We start from the raw sequence: 22191 nt of genomic DNA, 5'->3' as shown, positions 1-22191 counted from the left end.
ACAATCAAGCATTATATTTCACATACATAGGAAGTATGAAGCTTAGCTCTGTTATGGATTTATTTAACCGAGTGAGCTAAATTAATTTAAGAATTTATTATACATATATTTTTTTGAAAAGATAAGTAGGTTTTGTACCTTTTTGAGAAGAGATTGAAAAATGAAATTTCACTCAAAGGGGCTTTTACTACTTACAAAAAAAAATTATCAAGTAATAATAATAAATAAATAATAAACGTCAACAAAGATATTTTTGAAATAATAATAGTGTCAACAAATGAAGCACTACTAGGGTCAACGATGGAACACTTGGTGCCATAACTGGAGCAAGAGACAAAGCTTTGACTTTATATTCAAAACTCTTTCGTAGAAAAATCGGTTGAATCCAAGACAGATTCTTGTTAGGAACTCTCAGTTCTTTTTAAAAAAATATAGTTTGTAATTGACGAAAATGAAGGACCAAACCCCTTCGTTATGCTTAACTAGTGCTATAACTGGCTCACCCACCCTAGGGCATGTCTAACTCATACTATCCCACAATGGCGTTTGTCATTAGATAGCACAACAGCGACGATATAGGAATTTTGGAAAACCATTTTCACCAAATAAACCGGCTTTTTCAAGTCATTAAATCCAAAATGCTCCCTGAATCTTAATCTTTAACTTGAGATATTTGTATATCTTCTGAACAAATATCAAATACAACAACGGTAGCTAAAAAACCTTATGAATAACTGGACTACTAAATAAGATATTAATTCGTTTCGAGCAATCGTGTGTTTAATTAACTGAGTGAGCTGAGGTTGAGTCCTGCATATTTTACCATCCTGGGACCGCATTTTCCCTCTAAGGCTGCACTATAGCACCGATACGTACGTCCGATACCAATTAAATGTGCTAATCTACGATCTTAACACTGATCCATATCAACTATGCTGGCGGGTTCGTCACTTGAAGTAGTTCAAGTCTCTAGGTGAAAAAAGCTGAAAAGAGGATGAAATTAGCAAACAATCGATGTTCCAGTTAACGTATGCTGCACGGTATCAGGTATGTGTGTTTATCGAAATCTTTAAAATCCCACTATTGTTCGAAGACTACATGGTTATACTTTATTTCAAAGGTGGAATCATATGTAGATATAATTGCTGGCGCCGATCGAGAGCACGAATAACAAACACTAAAAATCCACCTAGCTAGCTGATAGTAACTTTACACGTACCATCAATTTAATAATTGACCAAAAACCATTGGCCACTCTTTTTCAATCCCCATTTTGATGACGCACTCTTCCCCGGTGACGACAACGACGACGTGTCTGGCTGGATTGATTGCTATACAACCGTAGTCTCGATTCGATCTCAGACCCTTGCCACTTGCCGAATAGACGACATAATAAAACAGCACGGTAATTACTCTCCGTCGGACCCAGGCCACCACACCGGCGCGTAGAAGAAGGAGAAAAATAAAAACAAATTCCAAGGTGTAATAAAACTGAGTCGGTAAGCGATCAAGTAAGTAACCAGGCAGACAATCAAGTACGGATCGAGTATGTAACACAGTACCGCACCCCTTCTCTTTCTTTCTAGTCCACGTATGGAATGGTGCTGGGAGGGTGAAGGAGACACACGAAATGCTAAATCGGTGTCGGTGTCTGCTTAGAGTAGAGGTAGCCGTAGCCAAAGTGTGTGTCTCATTGCAATCAGTTTCGGTCTGCCTCGGGTAGTTTTTGGACGACCTGCATCAGACCTCTTGTGTAGTGGTGTCGAGAGTGCAAATTTGATCAGGTACCCACAACCCAACCCCACTCCCAGGACTGACTGTGGACTGACGCGAGACCAACACAGCGAAGCCGAGTCACTACTTCTTCAATCTGTTCTACCAGGCAGAAGGATCCAATTTTTTCCCCATTTCATCGTCGTCGTCGTCCAAGTCGGTACGTGCCTAGCAGAGAAAAAAAAAAGTTTACAAAGTGAACGCGCATTGAAGGAATTTTCCCTGATTCTAAGTGCCGAAACGAAAAGGCAGTGGGAACAAGTTTCCATCCAAGCGAAAATTTCATTACCACGTGTTGTTGGATTGGAGAAGAAAGACGAGCAAAAAAAAAAAGTTGTTATCAGTGAGCTGCAAGTTTCGGTGCATTTTCCTCTTCCTATTACTTCTGCTGCTGCTGCGTTTGTGTCAAATTGAGTGCACGGTCCAGAAGACGAAACGTGCAACAGCCAACAGAAGAAAACAGAAAAAAAGCGCTCTCGAACGAAATTCCCTCGGCGGTTTCGGTCGTTGCTTGAAAGGCTTCCATTATTAGATAATACCGTTTCTTTCGGTGTTGAAAAAATAATCCACAATACCCCAACCAACGACTAGCAGCACAAGCAGTGAACATCTTTTTGAGTACAGGAGAAGCTGAAAGTGGTCATCACCGACCGGCAAGAGTTTGGTGAAGCAAAGAAGAAAAAAAAAAAAACACTAAGCTTTCATCGGTGGTAGTAGCACGGCAGTGGAGCTGATTACGGCAGAGTACAAACAGCTGCGGTGGAAGAGCAAAAAAATGTTTTCAGGAGTAAGTAATGGCCATTATGTAATTTTCTTCGGAAGGGTTTCTTTCTGCGGCTAGGGTACTTTGGTTTAATCTCGAGTACTGCGAGTCGGGTAGCAAATTGCTCAAGTCAAATTTCCTTGAGCGTTTCGCAAAGTGTAATCAACGACAGTGTCTCAGTCAGCGATGCCAGATTGTCACAGCATCCATACCGTAGATTCACCTTGCAGGGTCCAATGGGAGTGTCTAAATGTGAGTTATCAACAAACTTTTTACTGAAACAATTTTTTTTTATGATCGCTATGATTGGAATGTTGGAAGTTCAAGTCGCCCTCAAAAGATAGGACGATACTATCAATTACAAGTTATAGTAAAATAAAGCCATCGAAAAAAGTTGGAACGCTGAATTTGATTAGCCTTATCTGAGTTGTTTGTTCTACGATTTCACCATTCAGAAAGGTATAGCTTTTGCAAATCCATTGATTACATAATTTGGTGAAAAGGACTTGCATATCCTAAGTAATTGCAAAAACTGCAAATCAAAGTCAGTACTGAGAAAAGTGATACTCTTCTTAGAGCAATCGCAAACCAGTCATTCGCCGACCGATTTCAATTATTCGTTTTCCAATATAATTCTTGGAATTTATTTTTTATTACCGTAAAGCATATGTAAACTACAGAGAATGGTATTACAATATTTACTTATACACTCAGGTTTTTTTTGCACGGTATTTTTACGAGGAAACTCACGCGGTTTTTTTTAAATTTACGCGGTTTTCATTTCCGCGGATTTTGGTTTTAATTTATACGGCCTGTATACCCCGCGTAAAAAAACCTGAGTGTATCCCAGGGTTGTTATCGTTGAATTCAACTTTACCGCCGATAACAATGAATTTAGCGCATTACCGGCGTTGAATTTCACGTTAATTTATTTATCATCATCAACACACTCCATTGAATTCAACATTACCGTTATACGAAATTTTCACGTTGAATTCTGTTTGAAATACTTTTCTCGTAGGAAAAATTGTATAATCACAAGATGTTTAATTTTGTATTTAGTAATATTTCTGTAAGTAGGTATATTTTTAATTTTATAAAACGACAGATTCTGAAGTTATTTGTTGGAGCAAATAGATCATGCAACATTCGTGCCCCACATTTGAGTTCCAGGCCGCGTTGCGTTGATGAAAATATACGTCGGCCAGAGCCGGCACTATTGAACTGAGGGGCCCCTGATCTTTAAATAGGTGTGAAACTGCTTAATACATTCAATGAAAATGAATATGTAGGATACCCATTGCTTATGGGATTTCGACTAATTGGGGCTGTGGCCGATTATTTCGTCCGTGTCAACATGTAGCGCCATACTTTCTTTGGCAAAGTTGTTGTACTCACTTGGGCCTACAACTTAGAGTAATTGGGTATCCAATTAGTTGAGAACTATGCCGCCAGATTAAATTGGAATGGACCCGCCAGGCGGCGCTAGAGAACATTTTCTTTCAAAGCATGTATCTCGAGATCATGATCATTTGGAAGGGTGGTGTCTTTGGCAATATTCATAGGCAGGTCGAGCTCTGTCCTACGGCGAACAAATTAGTTCAGAACTCGCCCACTAGATGGCGCTAATAAGAGTGAAACTTTATGGACATATTTATAATGTCTGATAATTTAAGAAAACGCTGTTTTTGGTAAAGTTCTCCAGGGCGACAAGTGCTGTTTGACAATGTATAGCAAAATTTCGCTTTTACCCGCTAGGTGACACTAGTGAGTACGCATTTTACTTTTCAATTTCTGCATCTCAATATAAAGGCAGTTTAGAAGGGTGGTGTCTTCAATTAAGTTGCTCCAGCGGTCGAGGATTAACCAACGGTAACAGATTAGTTTATAATACTCTCACTATGCGGCGCTAGTGAGCGTTCATGCTTTCTGCATTTTGTAGATTGTGATATATCTCAAATGTCTAATATTTGCGCTTTTGGCAAAGTTCTTGAAGAGCTCAACGGCTACTCGATCATGGATAGATTAAATTGGAATGGACCTGCATTAGACCTCTCCACATTTTGAAAAAGTTTTGAAATATACATGGGTCAGCTCAAATTTTTGTTCTAGGTGTGAATTTAAGAACTTTCGCCAAAAATGGCCTCATTTGGACATGATTTAGAGGTGTCTCCAATCAAAAATCGTGTTTTTGCTATGTTTCCATAGTAACATCACTTACACTCTGATTTAATAGGCCCTACATGGACACATATCATCGAAGGTTGTTCCTTACACATATCTTAACATGTTTTAACAGGTGAACATAGCTCTAATCGCAGTAGAAAGTTTGTTAACTGGATTTTCCTATAGAAAAGTATATCAAAAACAAGGAAAATTAGTAGCATTTTTTCTTTCAATTTCTGCATCTCAACATAAAGGCAGTTCAGAAGGGTGGTATCTTCAAAAAAAGTTGCTTGAGAGGTCGAGAACTACCCAACGATTAGTTTAGAATACTCTCACTATGCGGCGCTAGTGAGCGCAGAAACTTTTAGGACCTGGTAAATTATTATACATCTCCCGAGTGTAGCTTAGAAAGATGGTGTTCGTCAGAGTTTTTGAGGAAATCAAGGACTGCTCAATTATAGAAAATTTTCCGTAGCCGATTTTATCTCGTGATATTAAGAGTAAATCATAAAGAAGATATAACAGATGTCGGGACATAGGAAAGTCTAACGCCTTGAGTTGGCAAGTTCTGATACAACTTCGGTATCGTAGATCAAAAAGTTTCTGCAAGAGTATATCAAAATGCACAACCCCAGAAGACTCCACAGAGCTCTCGTACATGCACCAATTACGACACAATGTCGAAGTTTGCATCTACCAGCTGGAGGAAACACTGGAACTCGAAGTAAAAACATATACCGCATATAGCATGTTCGGACATTCTTCATGGCTTTGAACACCAGGACCCATCCGTGATTCAGATACCTGACTGAGCTCGTGACTGCGGCTGTTCGCCCATCTAAATATGGAAGCTGTTCTTCAATGTCAGCTTCTTTCACCGAACAGCCTAGATAAGCCATGTAGTGTCGGTAGTGGTTGTTTCAACCGGCTAAGAATAACACTACGGACTACCTGTTTCAGTGGTAAAAATCTACCAAACAGGGAACCCCAATTCCATAGTGTCATGCGACCCGTGCTATGGGTAAAATTGTTGAGGGGGTTTAAAACATTCTCAATGGCGAACGGAGCCTGGGAAAAGTCGGGCGAACTCCCCAGTATGCTGCATTACGCAGCGGAACGTTCACTCTACACACCGATTTTTTTCACCGATGATCCACTTAATTTTGCCGAATTTTTGTTGGCTGGGGGTTTGCAGAGACTCTCGGCTGATGGTACTTCGGTGAAGTTTTGTTGAGTTTCGATTATCAAATTTCGATGTGTACAGATGAACCTGCCCAGAGGCCGTGTGGTATCCGGCCTAGAATTGAGCCACTGGAGTCCTGCTGCCATGTCGTAGGAGGCGACTGAAAGTAGGAGACCCTAAGTCAAGGTGTAGTTCCGTGCCGAGGACTTAATGATTGGAGGGTCTAAAATATGCCAGTCGCGCACGGAGCATTTTGGGTTTTGCCCTTGCTGTGTTATGCGAATCTCTGACACAGTGGACCATTATTTTCTTCGCAAATCGTGGGAATCAAATGATCATGTCCCATTTAAACCTGATATGGCTCGCTAAATGCGTTAACATCCCAACTCGCTTGGTGTCCTCTAGTTGTTGTGCAATTTGTGTTGGAGATGAAATGTACAGTTCTCTAATCAACAATGGTTAGAATAGCACAAATCAATCTCCAACATAAACGTACAGCAACTATGAATTTATCTCGACTCATGCAGGAAGGTAAAGCTTCCATAGCATTGGTTCAAGAACCGTATTTCCATAAAGGAAACTTCTATTTTGGAATGTTGCTTAACACTGCCTTCATTGCTTACAACAAGACAGGCATGACTAACCCACGTGAAATGCCTCGTGCTTGCATTCTTGCAAATAAGGCTATTGACGCGTGTCTCATATCGGAGCTCACAACTCGCGATATCTGTGTTGTCACAGTTACATTGACTGTCGGAAACGTAGACAAAAAATATATATATTGTTCAGCATACCTACCGCATAACGAATCATCTCCTTCTGATGATTTCAAAAGCGTTGTATCATATTGTAGCAGAAATGGGCTTCCGCTCATTATCGGCAGTGATGCGAATGCTCATCACATCATTTGGGGCAGCTCAGACATCAATCTGAGAGGCTCTGAACTGATGGAGTACATAAGTAGTACAAATCTCCATATTCTGAATGTGGGAAACCGACCAACTTTTGCGAGGTCTGGGAGGGAGGAGGTGTTAGACATAACACTTTGCTCTGATAGAATTTTGCATGAACTGGGAAATTGGCAGGTTCCAAATGAAACTGAACCGTCTCTATCCGATCATAAATATATATTTTTCGAGCATTTTGATGTCACCTTCAATGTGGTGACATATCGTAATCCTAAGTCTACAAACTGGGACCTCTTTTTGGAAAACTTAGCGACTAAATTTCATGGATATTTTCCAACAATTAGTCAACTAGACGACTTAGATGACGTCGTGGATACGACAAACTCATTCATATTAGCATCCTACGAAGAAGCTTGTCCACTTCGTACTGTTAAATCGACTAGGGGAACCCCTTGGTGGAGGGCTGAGCTTGATAGAATGAAGAAAGTTATGAGAAGAGCTTGGAACCGGCGTCAGCGTGATGACTCCAGGGCTTTCAGGTCAGCTCGTAGTGCATATAAGAAATGTCTTAGATCTGCAGAACGGGCTGGCTGGCAAAGCCTATGCACTAATGTCTCTAGTCTGAACGAGGCTAGCAGGTTAAATAAAATTCTCTCCAAATCGAATGATTTTCAGATGAACTCCTTGAAAACCAGAGATGGTGTTTATGTGACGGACGAAAAAGATGTTCTTAATTGTCTCTTCGACACACACTTTCCAGGTTGTATCGATCCGGAGTTGATCAATGTTCACAGATCTCATTCTGGTGATTCGGACTCGTGGGCGTTAGCACGCACATTGGTTTCCACTGAATCGGTCAAGTGGGCAGTTGACAGCTTTGCTCCATACAAATCACCCGGAAAAGATGGAATACTTCCCGTGCTACTGCAAAAGGGATTTGATATTCTTAAACATGTATTGAAAAAGATTTTGCTTCCCAGTCTTGCTACCGGGTATATCCCGAAAGCATGGCGAGAAATAACTGTTAGATTTATTCCCAAAGGGGGGCGCTCAAGCTATGAAGAAGCCAAGAGTTTTAGGCCTATCAGCTTAAGTTCTTTTCTTCTGAAAGCTTTGGAACGGATAATCGATCATCACATCAGGAACGTTAGTTTATTTGAATATCCACTGCATAAAATGCAACATGCATATCAGTGTGGGAAATCCACGATCACTCTGCTTCACGATGTTGTTTACAACATTGAGAAGGCCTTCTCCCTCAAGCAATCTAGCTTGGGTGTATTCCTAGATATTGAGGGTGCTTTTGACAATGTGTCCTTCCAGTCTATTCTGGAAGCGACGCGCGGTCATGGGATACCTGCATGTATCTCAGGTTGGATAAACGCAATGCTTAGTAACCGCATACTTTGCTCGTCACTGCGACAGGCTGAGATACGGAAGTTGAGTATTTGCGGTTGTCCTCAGGGCGGCGTTCTGTCACCTTTGTTATGGAACTTAGTAGCTGACGGCTTGTTGAAGAAACTCAATGAGCTTGGATTTCCAACCTACGGGTTTGCTGACGATTACCAAATACTAATTACTGGATTTTGCATCGGCACAATCTTTGACTTAATGCAACAAGCATTAAGAGCCGTCGAACAGTGGTGTCGACAAGTTAAACTATCAGTTAACCCAAGCAAAACTTCAATGGTTCTTTTCACGAAGAAGCGAATAACAACCGGGGTTCGTCCCTTGCAGTTCTTTGATTCTGAGCTACTGTGTGCAGATCAAGTCAAATACGTTGGAGTCATATTGGATTCCAAACTGAATTGGTCTGCTCACATTTAGTTCAGAGTCAAGAAAGCGTGCATGGCCTTCGGGCAGTGCAGACGAACTTTTGGAAAGACCTGGGGTCTCAAACCTAAATACATCTATTGGATTTACACAATTGTACGTTCAATACTGTCATACTTTGATTTGGCTGATTTATAATCGAAATAGAAAAATTGTTCTGAAAACCTACTAATTGCATAACCTAAGGCTATTTAATGGCACACTTTTGTGAAATCTCGCCAGAAAACAAAACTACTTGCTTATTCACCGAGCATTCTGCTCCGTTGTTGTGGTGCAATTTACCCCCGAACAGGTGCGTTTTGCCCCGCTGATTTTTCAAAAGACAATTTTTAATGATTTTGAAGAATCGAATATTTTTCATGCTCTTGATTATTTTGTAAAGCGTTATGATTGTGATTACAGAGTAAAATGTTGACAGAACGATATCATTAATTAAATTCTCCCGATTTATGTTCTATAGCTGAGTTATGATCATATTTCCTTAGGAGGTGCGTTTTACCCCATCTTCCCCTACAAACCAGAAGAATCAATACAGGCTTGTACGTAATTACTGATCAATGATACTTACTGCTTCGTCCGAAGCTGTCTTGCAGTAGCTTTTATTTATTTTTTTTATTCAGTTCGTTTATTTGAAAGGCACAAATGCGTTAGCTTGGCGGTGCCAAATTCTTTTGTTTATTACATTTTAAATACTTAAAACTAGGAGGTTACAATGTTCAGATATTTTTTTTATATTGAGAGGAAGAATTCTACAGCTATCTTAAGACTAGAAATACAGTTCTATATACAAGAGTGGGGGTAAAAGATTCTTTTATGAAAAAAAATTAAAACAAGGAAGTTTGATATTCAAAAGGGGAAAAATAGATTTTTACGGAATATTTTACATTTTTTTTTTGTTAGAAAAACTTTTTTTACCGATTTTTTCTCCAGCATGCAATCACATTCAAAATGTTTCTTTTCTCTTTAGGTTTTTGGTAACAAAATATAAAAAAATTAAAAAAATGGTTTTTTTCGCAATTTAAATTTTTATCATAAATTTTTGTTTTTTTGAAAAATGACAACATTTTTTTCAGTGTATATTTTTTTTAGACAGAAGTATTCATTCCCTATAACTTGTTCTCAGATAGTTTTGCTGTATAAAATACAGTAATCGAACAAAAAAATTTTGAAGTTCATGCACGTAGAAACGTTTACGCCCTTTTGAAAAGTTGCTCTTGAGTCAAAATAATCTTATTACCTGTGGAAAATATTTAGTCTTGCATGACGGTGAAACGTGTAAAGTTTCATTGGAATCTAAGATGGTCGGTCACGATTTTAAAGATTTTCGGACGGATCTTCGAGGAATTCCTCATAAAATAAGATCGGAAAAATTAGTTGCATAACCAAGGTGGTTCATTTTCAAATATAGCACGGTTGATGAATCACCTTATAAAATAGATGATATGGGACGCGGACGAGAATAGCTGACCAGCGCACAGTAGTCAAAATAAGCAAATTCATGCCTTTAATTATTTTGTGGCTAAACTATAGGGTTTTGAGTTTTGGTGATTTCAGACAAGTTTTTGGAGTTATTAAGACGGATTTTTTGAAGTAGACTGTCATGTTCCGAAATGAAGTGTAAAAACATTTCTGAAATTTAACTTTTTACTGAAAGGAAATAGGCGGTTTGAGTCTTCAGCAAAGTTGTAGAGAATGTTATTTTAAGTAATTTATCTGAAGGTACTAACTCTTTATCTACAGCCGATTCGTTGTTATGAGAAGTTTTCGTTAGCACCCTTAAAAATTCTGTTTTTTGAAAATAACTTTTGTCATATTAATTTCTCTGCAACAGTGTTCTCTGCAATGTATTAGATATTGTAAAACTCCACAACTTTGTTGAACATTTTAAAACGCTCTGAGGCTTATATAAAGAGTTAGAGATGTTCCTTTGATCAAAAATGTCAAATTTCTTAGCCAGTTTTCTAAAAAAAGTTGCAAAAATATGCAGGTGATATTGTATTATCTTGAAAGTACTATCAATCTACTGCAAAGTCACGAAGGAATGGTTAGTATCCGTTGATATTCAAGAATGTTGCGGACAAATGAAATGGCGAGTATTTGAGTTCTAACGACGTTTATATTCTATTCAATCTTAAATAATGGGAAAGTAGCAAAGGTCTACAAAAGAATGTTGATGATCTAGTTATCTTATCCACTTTCGATGAACTGTTTTCTGCGTTGTTATGCAAATTTTTATTTGGATCATTCTCGGTTTTACTCGAAAACTGCAACAACTTACGTTTACCAATTTCGACGACAAACAAAATCGCTAACTAATAAACGACTATATAAAAATGCTTGAAAATCTGAAAGCATACTGGAATGCCTTACATAAAATTTATTGTCAGTAATATATACAGGGTGTTTGGTTCATGGTTAAGAACCTCTCGGAGGGTGATAGACTGTCATATTTGGAGAAAAAAATTGTTCTACACATGCCATCAAATCTCAACCGATACAGAGTTATTGAACTTTTTGTGTAAAAAACTTATTTGTCTTAAAGTACCTCTAACTTTAAAAGTATACTTTGTATTTTAAATTGTTTAGTTCCATTCGAAAGGTGAGAAAATTTCCTATTCAATGGTGTTCTCATATCTTTTAGTTAATTAGTTTTAATTACCTTTTAGCTGTAAAGTAGTGAAAAGTTAGTGTTTTTAGGAGGTTTTTGCTAATTTTCGCGAAATAATGAAGTATGATTATAGCAATATCCATTTTCCAAAAGTTGGGTTTTAGGACGATTCATAATTTGTTCTTGGAAGACATATTCCTATCTCTTCTCATTTCTTTGTAATTTCATTACTATACGTTTCCTGTAACCGACTTGCAAGTGCTTAAATGGCTCTAATCTGAAAAATAGGCTTTATATCGTTATTTACAAAATTTTATTGGAAAGCTGAGAAAATGTCCTATCAGTGTATGTACAAATATCTTTTAGTTAAGTGTACTAAATGATTTTTTACTAACGAAATAACTCAAAATTTGTGTTTCTGGAGAGTTTTTTAATTATTCTAATTATTAATCAACAAAATTTATCATTACTATTGTTCATTTGAGGCCCCTTAATGTTCTCTATAACTTTTCCTTTGACACTTTGTCTACATCTCTTTTCATTTTGCTGCTATTTAATAGTTAACACAGCGTGACCTCGCCACAAATGTAGTGGGGTCGAAATCGTTATTTTTGCTTATGAAACGATGTGATAAAAACGATTTTGCGTCGAAACAAAAAGAGATAATTGAATGGAGTCAAAGAAAGAACTGTAGAACTTGCTGAGATGCATTATTTCCATGACAATAATGGTGATGGTTATTATTTACTATTTAAAGAAAATTAACGAAAATGCTAATAATAGCACTAACTTTAAACTAATTTACTTCTAAAAGAATACTAAATTCACTTAACTGAAAGGTATTAATACATTTTTCACTGTAAAATTTTCCTGGCTTTCGAATAAAAAGAAAAAAAGTACAATAAGTGCCATACTTTTTCAATTAGAGCTGGTATTAGTGAAAATGAGATAAAAATATCCAAGTTGAATAACCCAAACTCATGAAAATAAGAAAAGGCAAGTGTATCATGTCAAAGAACGAATTATGCAGCTCTTCAAGACTAATAATCTGGATTATTAAAATGATGAGATTAACTATTTGGATTTTCAAGAAATGAACGAAAAATCGATGAATTGTTTAATTTTCACTAAATTACTTTGAAAAGGCTACTTAAACTCATTAGCTGAAACATGTGAGGTCATCACTCAATGCGAAATTTTCTCACCTTCCCAGTGGACCTAAAATATTTGAAATACAAAGTATACTTTTTAAGTTAGAGGTATTTTAAGACAAATAAGTTTTTTACACATAAAGTTCAATAACTCTGTAACGGTTGAGATTTGATGGTATGTGTAGAACAATTTTTTTCTCCAAATATGACAGTCTATCACCCCCCGAGAGGTTCTTAACCATGAACCAAACATCCTGTTGATCAAATAGAATAGAAGCATCCGATGAACAAAGAATATCGAAGTTGCTTTATTTCAATTTTGCGCTTATACACGGTTTACAATATACCCAGCAAATTTGGACGAGGGGGGTAAGAGATTAGGTTCATTCGGCGAAAATTGCTTTTAATAGATTTTGATGATACACAAAGCGTTAGTCAATTTCCATATAATAATTCAACATTTGAACTTACTCCCTCTAATTTTCATGGCAAAATATTGAAAATATTTGAGAGTGAATCTGTGGGGGAAACTTTAAGAAAATAGGTGTGCATCATAACTCAGAATCTACTGGACCAATTATTTCAAAAATTTGTACAGTACTTCTTCACACAATTTTCAACGGAACTTTGAGCACTTTTTGTTAAATTATAATATTACTTTTACAATAACTCATTAATTGATTATATATAAAAGTCAATGTTTGTATGTATATGAATTATGGACTCCAAAACGCCTGACCGATTGCCCTCAAAAATTTGTACATAGTAGGCATTTGTTATGGAGCGTGTTTGTGTGCTATTGGTTGGGGATTATCTGCCCGCCAGATGGCGCTTCGGAACAAATTGTGTTTTCCTCCTATTTCATTGAAAGTCGCAGCAACGCGCGATGTGTATCACCTAGTTGATTATAATAACTAAAATAATTTTGAATACAGTGCATATAAAATGGTTGAATATAATGAAGCCAGATAGCGCTGAAGGAAAAGTTCAAATGCTCGCCGTTTCATTCTTTTATAACATTCTTGGATACAAACAGATACTCCTTCAGGATTTTTTAGTAGATTGTTAGTACTTTCAAGATAACATTATTTCATTTGCATACTTTTACATCTTTTTTAGTAAACTTCTTAAGAAATATGACATTTTTAATCAAAGAAACAGCTATAACTCTTAGTATAAACATTTGATCTTCTTACAATATTTAACAAAGTTGTGGATTTTTACAATATCTAAAACATTGTGAAGAACATTGTTGTAGAGAAATGAATATGACAAAAGTTATTTTAAATAAACCGATTTTAATGGGGTTCATTATAAAACTTCTCATAACAACGAAACAGCTGTAGATAGAGAGTTAGTATCTTCAGTTAAATTACTAAACATAACATTGTCTGCAACTTTGCCGAAGACTCAAACTGTCTATCTCCTTCCAGTAAAAAGTTACATTTAAAAATGCCTTTACATTTCATTTTGGAACATGGTCGTCTATTTATGAAAAATTATCTTAATAACTCCAAAAACTTGTCCTAAATCACCAAAACTCAAAACCTTATGGTTTAGCCGCAAAATAATTAAAGGTATGAAATTGCTCATTTTGACCACTGTGCAGCGCCGTAAACGTCCGCCCGAGACACATGTGCGGCAAAACTCAACTACTAGGATTGTTTCCAAGTTTCCAGTGGGTAATTATTTTTCAAGTGGATAGTACTACCTTTACTACTCACATTATTGAATATTTCCTACACATACGGGGAGCCCGGGGCTAGTTGGCGGTTGGGGTAAGCTGGCGGAATCCCTTTTTCTCTGTTTCTATTAAGCATATAGCGCTGCCTCTTCTTGTGTACTTCAAGTTAGGTGAAACCCGTTATCCAATGTGTTTTTGTTGCAAAACGATTTGTTTGGTGGAAGTTGTGGGTGATATTGTGTTTTCCAGCATACCAAGTAAATTTTCAAAATTTTAAATAATTTGCGTTATATAGGGTGATTTTCAATCTATTTCTCGAATGATTATATTTTTTCGATAGCGCGTGAAAAGAGCTTTCAGTATCCGTATAGATATTACATCTATCCACAAACAAAAGTTATTTTTTAAATAGTTTTTAATAAAATATGCGGTTGGGGCAAGTTGGCGGTACTATTTACAGTGCAAAAAAAGTCATCAAAAATTTTTATTTCTGGAATTCGCTCCAAAGTAAGAAAATCTATTTCTCGTGTATCTCGCCAAGGTAGGAGACATTTATTCCGGTCAATTGCATGAAGAATTTCAAAAATTTGCTACGTACGCGCCAAAGTCAAAATGCCGGGGTATTGAAACTGAAATATAATAGCAAATGTCGGTTAATATACAGTTTTCTCGAAAAGACATTCAGTACGTTCCAAAAGGACCCTTGAAGTAATTGCATCTCCATTTGATTGCTTAGTTTTTGGCGTATCCTCACATACCGCCAACTTACCCCGGAGACGGAGTAAGTTGGCGGGTTTTCCGCGTCACATATTTTTGTCTCTAACAATGGAGACAATGCATCAAACACTTTAAAAAAAATCGTTGCTAACAGTCTGCTCTTTCATGCCGTGTGTTCTATTTTGCAAGATCTACCTACATCCAAGCGGTGAAAATTGAAAACTGAAAACACAGCCAACTAGCCCCGGTCTCCCCTACGTATTGTGGGATCAAAAGGCTTTCGTCTAGCATGTCATTTTAGAAATAGACCACTTTAAAGCATGGTATGCACAAATAAAATAAATTAAAGGCCAAATCGGATAACAAATACTATTTGGACTGTAAGTAAAACTACTTCACAGATAAAAACCAGTAGAAGGGCATTTGCGCGTGGAATGTCAGCATTAGAGAGTTGAGGCGAATGTACTAAAAAAATAATACATTCCAACCTTAACCAACCAGGTCTCTTCGCAGTAACCCTGCAATTGTCACGTATGATAATAACTGCCTACAAATGTAGTACCAGGACATCACTTTTAACGGTGTATTTCACTTGTAGAGCAGTGAAATTAGCGAACAAAATAGGTAAAATGAAAATCCCATTTCACGTTTCCCAGTTTGCCCCCAGTATCAAACCACCAACAGAAACTTATATCAGTATTCAACAAACCAACATAATCTCCTTCTAATTGTCAATTGCAGCCACACTACCGTTTGCTAGAAGAAAACTAGTAAAAGAGCACTCGCACACAAAATTGAAAGAGCAAGAGAGCGTGGTCTCTCGCGTCCAACCACCCCATCACCTTGAAACTCGTTTATTTAGCTCCGAAAGAAAGTTCTGTTTTTTTCTGTGGTCTGTGATCATTGTATGCATAAAACTGGCGCGCCTGTACATCATTGAAATGTTGCCTGGCGGCTGACGGAACGTAGCAACTACTACGAGGTCAGAAAGCAAACTGACGATTTTTTTCTCTCTCTCGGTTCATTGGATGGCAAAGAGGCGGTCCTGGCAACGCTCGCTGCTTGGTTGAATTGTTCGGACCAATCAGCACTGATAATTACCACTTTCACAAAATACATTATTTTTGTTATTTATAGTAATCCTACACTTTACGGAATCAAATACAATATACGTGCACATATTTCCGATAAGATATTGCAAAACCCGTTTTAATCCACCCAGTGGTGCAATTGTGCCTTTCTCATTTATCCAAACTACGATTCCATGGCTGGTTATGTTTATTATAATGGTGGAAATGTCAATTAAATATTCAGTGCGATTTGCACATATGTGCAATGAATCGACAGCTACGAACTTGAGTCGCTATATGTCGACGCTGAAACGTTAAGAAATTTTAAATTAGTTTCTAAGCTCAAAATCATTTCAAACCAAATTTTGCACTGGTTTTTCAGACCCACTAGGAAAATTTATTCTAGAGGAAATAGAAAAATTTAATCGCGTAGAGGGGTAATTGACGAGGAAAGCGTGGTTTAGGGAAGGGTGGTGAGTGATGTGGGGAGGAGGGCACCGTATCCCCTGTTAAAATACAGAAAACCTATGTAAGTAAAAAAAAATGGCCGGGATTAGGTTGACGATGTTCAGAGTGATTGCATAACCTTTCTATAGGAGAAAGGCAAAAATATAGCGATTTCGATCAGTACAACAGGAGTTATTCGCATTTGAAAACTGGGAAAATATCTCAGCAGAAACTTTGAAACGGGACCTCTATATTGAAACGTTAGAAGTATTCTACTTCAAAAATTCGCGTCGCAAAGGTTTAATGAGTTTACTATTAGATTTTTCAATCAGACTAGCGGGATTTATGGTCATGATTTCAGTAACTTTGTCGTGATACGCTAATAAAATTTTCTAATTCTTCTAGAATAAATTTTCCTAGTGGGTCTGAAAAACCAGTGCAAAATTTGGTTTGAAATGATTTTGAGTTGAGAAACTAATTTAAAATTTCTTAACAAGTTGAAAATTTTTGGCGGGGTCCAAACCCCCGAACCCACCTCCTGGATCCGCCGCTGGTTTCAGGTGTTCCAGCGTCGACACATAGCAACTCAAGTTCGTAGCTGTCGATTCATTGTACGTATGTGTAAATCGCACTGAATATCTAATAGCCATTTCCACCATTATATTAAACATAACCAGCCATGGAATCGTAGTTTGGATAAATGAGAAAGGCACAATTGCACGACTAGATGGATTAAAACACGTTTTATAATTTCTATTCACGCTGCTGTGATATTTTAGTCATGAGTATTTATGTTCATGATTTCAGGATTTTAATAACGAGTTGAATGATTTATTTTCATGATTTCAGTATGTATGGTTCCTGAATGGTTTGTTGTCAACATGTGTATGGAAAAAGCATTCATTGGTATGGTGACCGTTCTTAACAACCCATTGTGTGTAAGTTTGAGATTGGACAAACGAAAATGGCCATATACGATATTGTACCCACGGAATCTTCATAGGTATTACGGATGTTAAATTTGGTTAGTAGGAAATGAAAATGGGATGTGGGTATTAGGGTGGGACAAAAAATAGATTCCAGCTCCGAGCAACTTTTTAGGTACCATTTGGGTCCTTGAACAACTGTGCAAATTCTTAGCTCGATCGGCGAAACTATATTTTTGCGCCCACTGTTTAAAGTTTACTTGGGATTTTGTATGGGAAAGTTAACTTTAACAAAATAATTCCTCCAGGAGTCGCCCATTACTTCCTAAAAATAAATCGTTATGTGGCTTGTATAGGAAATTTAACAAAGAATAAAAGTCTCGAAAACCACGAAACGATCTGATGATTGAGAAAAAAGTTATTAAGCAGAAACCGATTGATCCTCTGACGATTGATAAAATATTCATTTTTTCTAGCACCACTGCACAGTGGTCCAGATCGCCAATTTAGGAGGAATTTTTACTTTCTGACAAACCTGTATAATTTAGCCGTATCATGTCTTAGGATGAATTTGTGTACTTTAGAAGATGCTTCTTTTTATTGGAATAGTTATTAGGGTGGTTCTAATTTATCTAAAATACGAAAATAAACTTTTTACTGATGAAAGATAGAGCTCCACAGTCTTCCACAAAGTTGTAAAGTAACTTATTTTGAATAAATTTGTTGAACATATTAAAGCTCTATCTCTTTTAGTTTTTGTTATACAAGAAATTTAAAAAAAAAGATTAGGGTGTTCCTGAAAAAAACGTTTTTTTAGTATAACTTTCGTATCTTTTACTTTTTGTTAACACAACCTTTGAACAGCTTATTGAAAACTTCAAGCCGAGTATTTTTCTCCAAGACACCGAAGGTCTAACTTTTTTCTTTAAAAAGTTATGGACACTTTTCGTTAAAAAAATAGCCTATTTCAAGGCTCAATATCGCTGATGCGGGCACCTAAAATTGAATTCTGTTTCCACCACATGAAAGACCATACTTATTAGTATATTTGAGCAAAAATTGGCGAATACGATATTTTTTTAAAATTTGCAATTTAGATTTAAAGTTTGTAGTTTTGCAGGTTCAACGCATTAAAGCATTTACACACATATCGTTGTATTATGAAAAAAGCCACTTTCAAATATCATTCTCTCATCGCAGCAAGCTTTGCATAAGTGAAACGACTGTCAAAAAAGGTTTCTGATTTTATTCGTTTTAAATAAAACTAGTAAATATGGATATTAGTCGAAGAGAGTTGGCGAATTTGCTTATTGCTGGTAAAAAGACAGATGAACTGCTTAAGTTCATTACAAGTAGTAATCCAAATGTAAAATTGAGACTTGTTAATGTTCGAAAGAAATTTTATATTTTGTTAAAACAACCTTTGAACAGCTTTTAGAAAACTTCAATCCACGTTTTTTCACTACCTTCGTATCAACCATGGAAAATATGAAGCTTGAACTAATCGGAATCTTGCGCATATTAACATTTACTATAGTCGGGACTAATTCATCGATTTGCTTGTTCATCGCGGCAACTTCATCCTTTGTTAGTTCAGGATTTTCCTTCTTGAAAATTAATTTTACTGGTCGGCACAGGGATACTGAAGATGGAAAATCATTATTCCAAAGAATGCAATCTCTTGACTCATCTTTCCGGCGACTAACTACACGTAAAGGTACTATAGATAGAGCAAATATATGCGAATCGTTATACTCGAATAGTTCTCCATTTTCATCTTCGTCAACGCACATTTGCTTGTATCTATGTTCAAGTGGAAAAGAGACTGTCAGTCAAAGTTTAGAAGAAAAATAATGTTGCCTACCGGGAATGGTTGCTGCTTCCATCGCAGCCCCACTTAAAGATAACAAACGTATTATCCTCAGGATGCAGTGGTAGAACTCCAATATTCAGAAACGAGATGAGTCGTTCCACGGTATGGTTAACAAGAGCTTGAAGGGGAACATACGCACAAGAAGGCTGAACAGAAATTCCTGAAAAAAATTGTTGATTCAGGGACGAATCTTTGAGAATAGTACATACCGATCGGATAGCATAGTTTCTTTTCTTCTACTATTTTATTATACGCGGGATAAATGTCCAAACCCTTCTGCATAACTGGGCTGCGTATGTTTTGGTACTGCGCCTTAGAAAAATCATTTTCACAAATAAATCTAAGTGCCTCTTCCGCAGTAAACGCTTCTGCAATCGGGACAGCCATAGATCCTAAATTCTCTACGGTAGATCTGACGGGACTTTTCGACAATCGTTCGATTTGTCTGCCAACTAAACGGAAACCAGTAGAATTAGCGTTGACGGCTGACGCTAAACCAAGTTCTTCCGTGGAATACTTATCGCGCAACTTTCCTAATCTTTTTATTTTGGCTCTGCGACATATTTCGGAAAATGGTTTCCTCTTTCGGCCTTTACCTTTACCTTCGACTTCGAATCTTAGCTTTCCTTCAAGCCACACAAAATTTTCCAGCTCAAACCGAATTTGCGTGCGCTTACTCCGAATCCACAACCTTCAAAATTCTAACATGAAGATTTTTATTTTCTTCCGAGCACTAACAAGTCTCAATTTTACATTTGGATTACTACTTGTAATGAACTTAAGCAGTTCATCTGTCTTTTTACCAGCAATAAGCAAATTCGCCAACTCTCTTCGACTAATATCCATATTTACTAGTTTTATTTAAAACGAATAAAATCAGAAACCTTTTTTGACAGTCGTTTCACTTATGCAAAGCTTGCTGCGATGAGAGAATGATATTTGAAAGTGGCTTTTTTCATAATACAACGATATGTGTGTAAATGCTTTAATGCGTTGAACCTGCAAAACTACAAACTTTAAATCTAAATTGCAAATTTTAAAAAAATATCGTATTCGCCAATTTTTGCTCAAATATACTAATAAGTATGGTCTTTCATGTGGTGGAAACAGAATTCAATTTTAGGTGCCCGCATCAGCGATATTGAGCCTTGAAATAGGCTATTTTTTAACGAAAAGTGTCCATAACTTTTTAAAGAAAAAAGTTAGACCTTCGGTGTCTTGGAGAAAAATACTCGGCTTGAAGTTTTCAATAAGCTGTTCAAAGGTTGTGTTAACAAAAAGTAAAAGATACGAAAGTTATACTAAAAAAACGTTTTTTTCAGGAACACCCTAATCTTTTTTTTTAAATTTCTTGTATAACAAAAACTAAAAGAGATAGAGCTTTAATATGTTCAACAAATTTATTCAAAATAAGTTACTTTACAACTTTGTGGAAGACTGTGGAGCTCTATCTTTCATCAGTAAAAAGTTTATTTTCGTATTTTAGATAAATTAGAACCACCCTAATAACTATTCCAATAAAAAGAAGCATCTTCTAAAGTACACAAATTCATCCTAAGACATGATACGGCTAAATTATACAGGTTTGTCAGAAAGTAAAAATTCCTCCTAAATTAGCGATCTGGACCACTGTGCACTGCTGTTGGTTGTCCAATTATACGCAATTTTGTTTTAATCCTCTCTTAACGTATCTAAATCGTTTATCTGTACTATTTGGCAACTTCGCAAGGTTTTGAGGGATAAATTGAGGCTTCTTTTGTACATAATAAGAGAAAGTTAGAAAAATTGTATATAATAAAACCGTCAGAAGCAGTGATGCTATGAAAAGTGAAATTTTCATCAATCGTCAGGGCATCAATCGGTTTTTGCTTAATAACTTTTTCCACAAGCATCAGATCGTTTTGCAGTCTTCTAAACTTAGTTTCCTTGATAAATTTCCTATAAAAATCAGACGTCTGTTTATTTTTAGGAGATAACGGGCGACTCTTGGAAGAATTAATTTGCAAAAGACAATTTTCCCATACGAAATCCCATGTAAACTTTAAACCCATCGAGCTAAAAATTTGCAGAGTTGTTCTGGGAGCAAAATGGGACCCAAAAAGTTACTCGGAGCCAAATTTTATTTTTTTCATATAACTATGTCCCACTCTAGTGGGTATGGGGTGATTTATATAATAAGCACCAAAATTGACAATAAAGAAATAAATTAGATTGATCTCACCCTACCCAAGCAACCAGAAGTTCGGATAATACTTAAAAAGCACACTTTAAAGTTCACATAAGGTTCTTAGCGAACTTTTAAGCTGCTTAAGCTTTAATGGAACTTGAAAGCTGCTTAAGCCGCTATTAGAACACAAAACGTACTGAAAAATTACTTAAAACGAGAAGCTTATGCAGCTCCCTTATACGAACTTTTGGTTGCTAGGGTATTTACTTGGCAGGGCTGGAAAAGGTAATGGCTTCAGACACTACCGTTCAACCACCTCCTTCTAGTACTTCGCTGGTGATGTTGACAACTGTATGCCAAGCCGGGCGTGCAATTCTTTTTCGAAAATTCCCCTCACGCCAGCTGTCGCAGCTTCACGCAAATGCATCTGCTTACATGCGGCAACGCTTCCAAGCGCAGCAGTTTCACTGGTCCTCATTATAAGTGATGTGTTGCAAACGGATGTTCAACGATCCGAACACTACATATCCATATCCCAATAACTACTTCCGAAGGATAATATTCCACAATCCGTAGTAAACCGATACCGATGACTGGAACTAACGTTTTCACTAAGCGACTATGTATATTAGATTGCGGGCATTTGTACAAAAAAGGTTCAAACACACTCCTATATACCTGCAAAATTAATTTTAAGTGTACGAAATAAAGGGCACGAGAAAAAACTAAATTGCAGCACAAATGATTAGTATTTCGACACAAACTACGTGACATTTGAGGGAAACCGTCCAACTTTGATCAAAGCCTACTTCGTCGCAAGATATAGTAGATATACCGAGATATAGATTTTCTCTTGTATCGATATGAGTATTTTTCTTTTGGAAAGTCAGCATGAACCATTGGAGATGACAATATTTCTATG

The 22191-nt window shown here is 36.8% G+C and overlaps 1 protein-coding gene across 1 annotated transcript in view; it reads left to right on the top strand.

The window, feature by feature from the left end:
* Positions 1-1370: 1370 nt before the first annotated feature.
* Positions 1371-22191, top strand: part of LOC131685655 (putative odorant-binding protein A10) — a 43432-nt gene continuing 22611 nt past the window's right edge. Inside the window, exons 1-2 of the mRNA XM_058969524.1 lie at positions 1371-1511; positions 1587-2560. Coding sequence (XP_058825507.1) covers positions 2549-2560 — 12 coding nt within the window. The 5' untranslated portion in view covers positions 1371-1511; positions 1587-2548. The remainder of the gene's footprint in view (positions 1512-1586; positions 2561-22191) is intronic.

The sequence above is a fragment of the Topomyia yanbarensis genome, chromosome 2 (genome assembly GCF_030247195.1).
Source record: "Topomyia yanbarensis strain Yona2022 chromosome 2, ASM3024719v1, whole genome shotgun sequence".
Lineage (NCBI taxonomy): Eukaryota > Metazoa > Arthropoda > Insecta > Diptera > Culicidae > Topomyia > Topomyia yanbarensis.
Note: the sequence above shows the minus strand (reverse complement) of the source record. Positions and strands in the feature narration are given on the sequence as shown.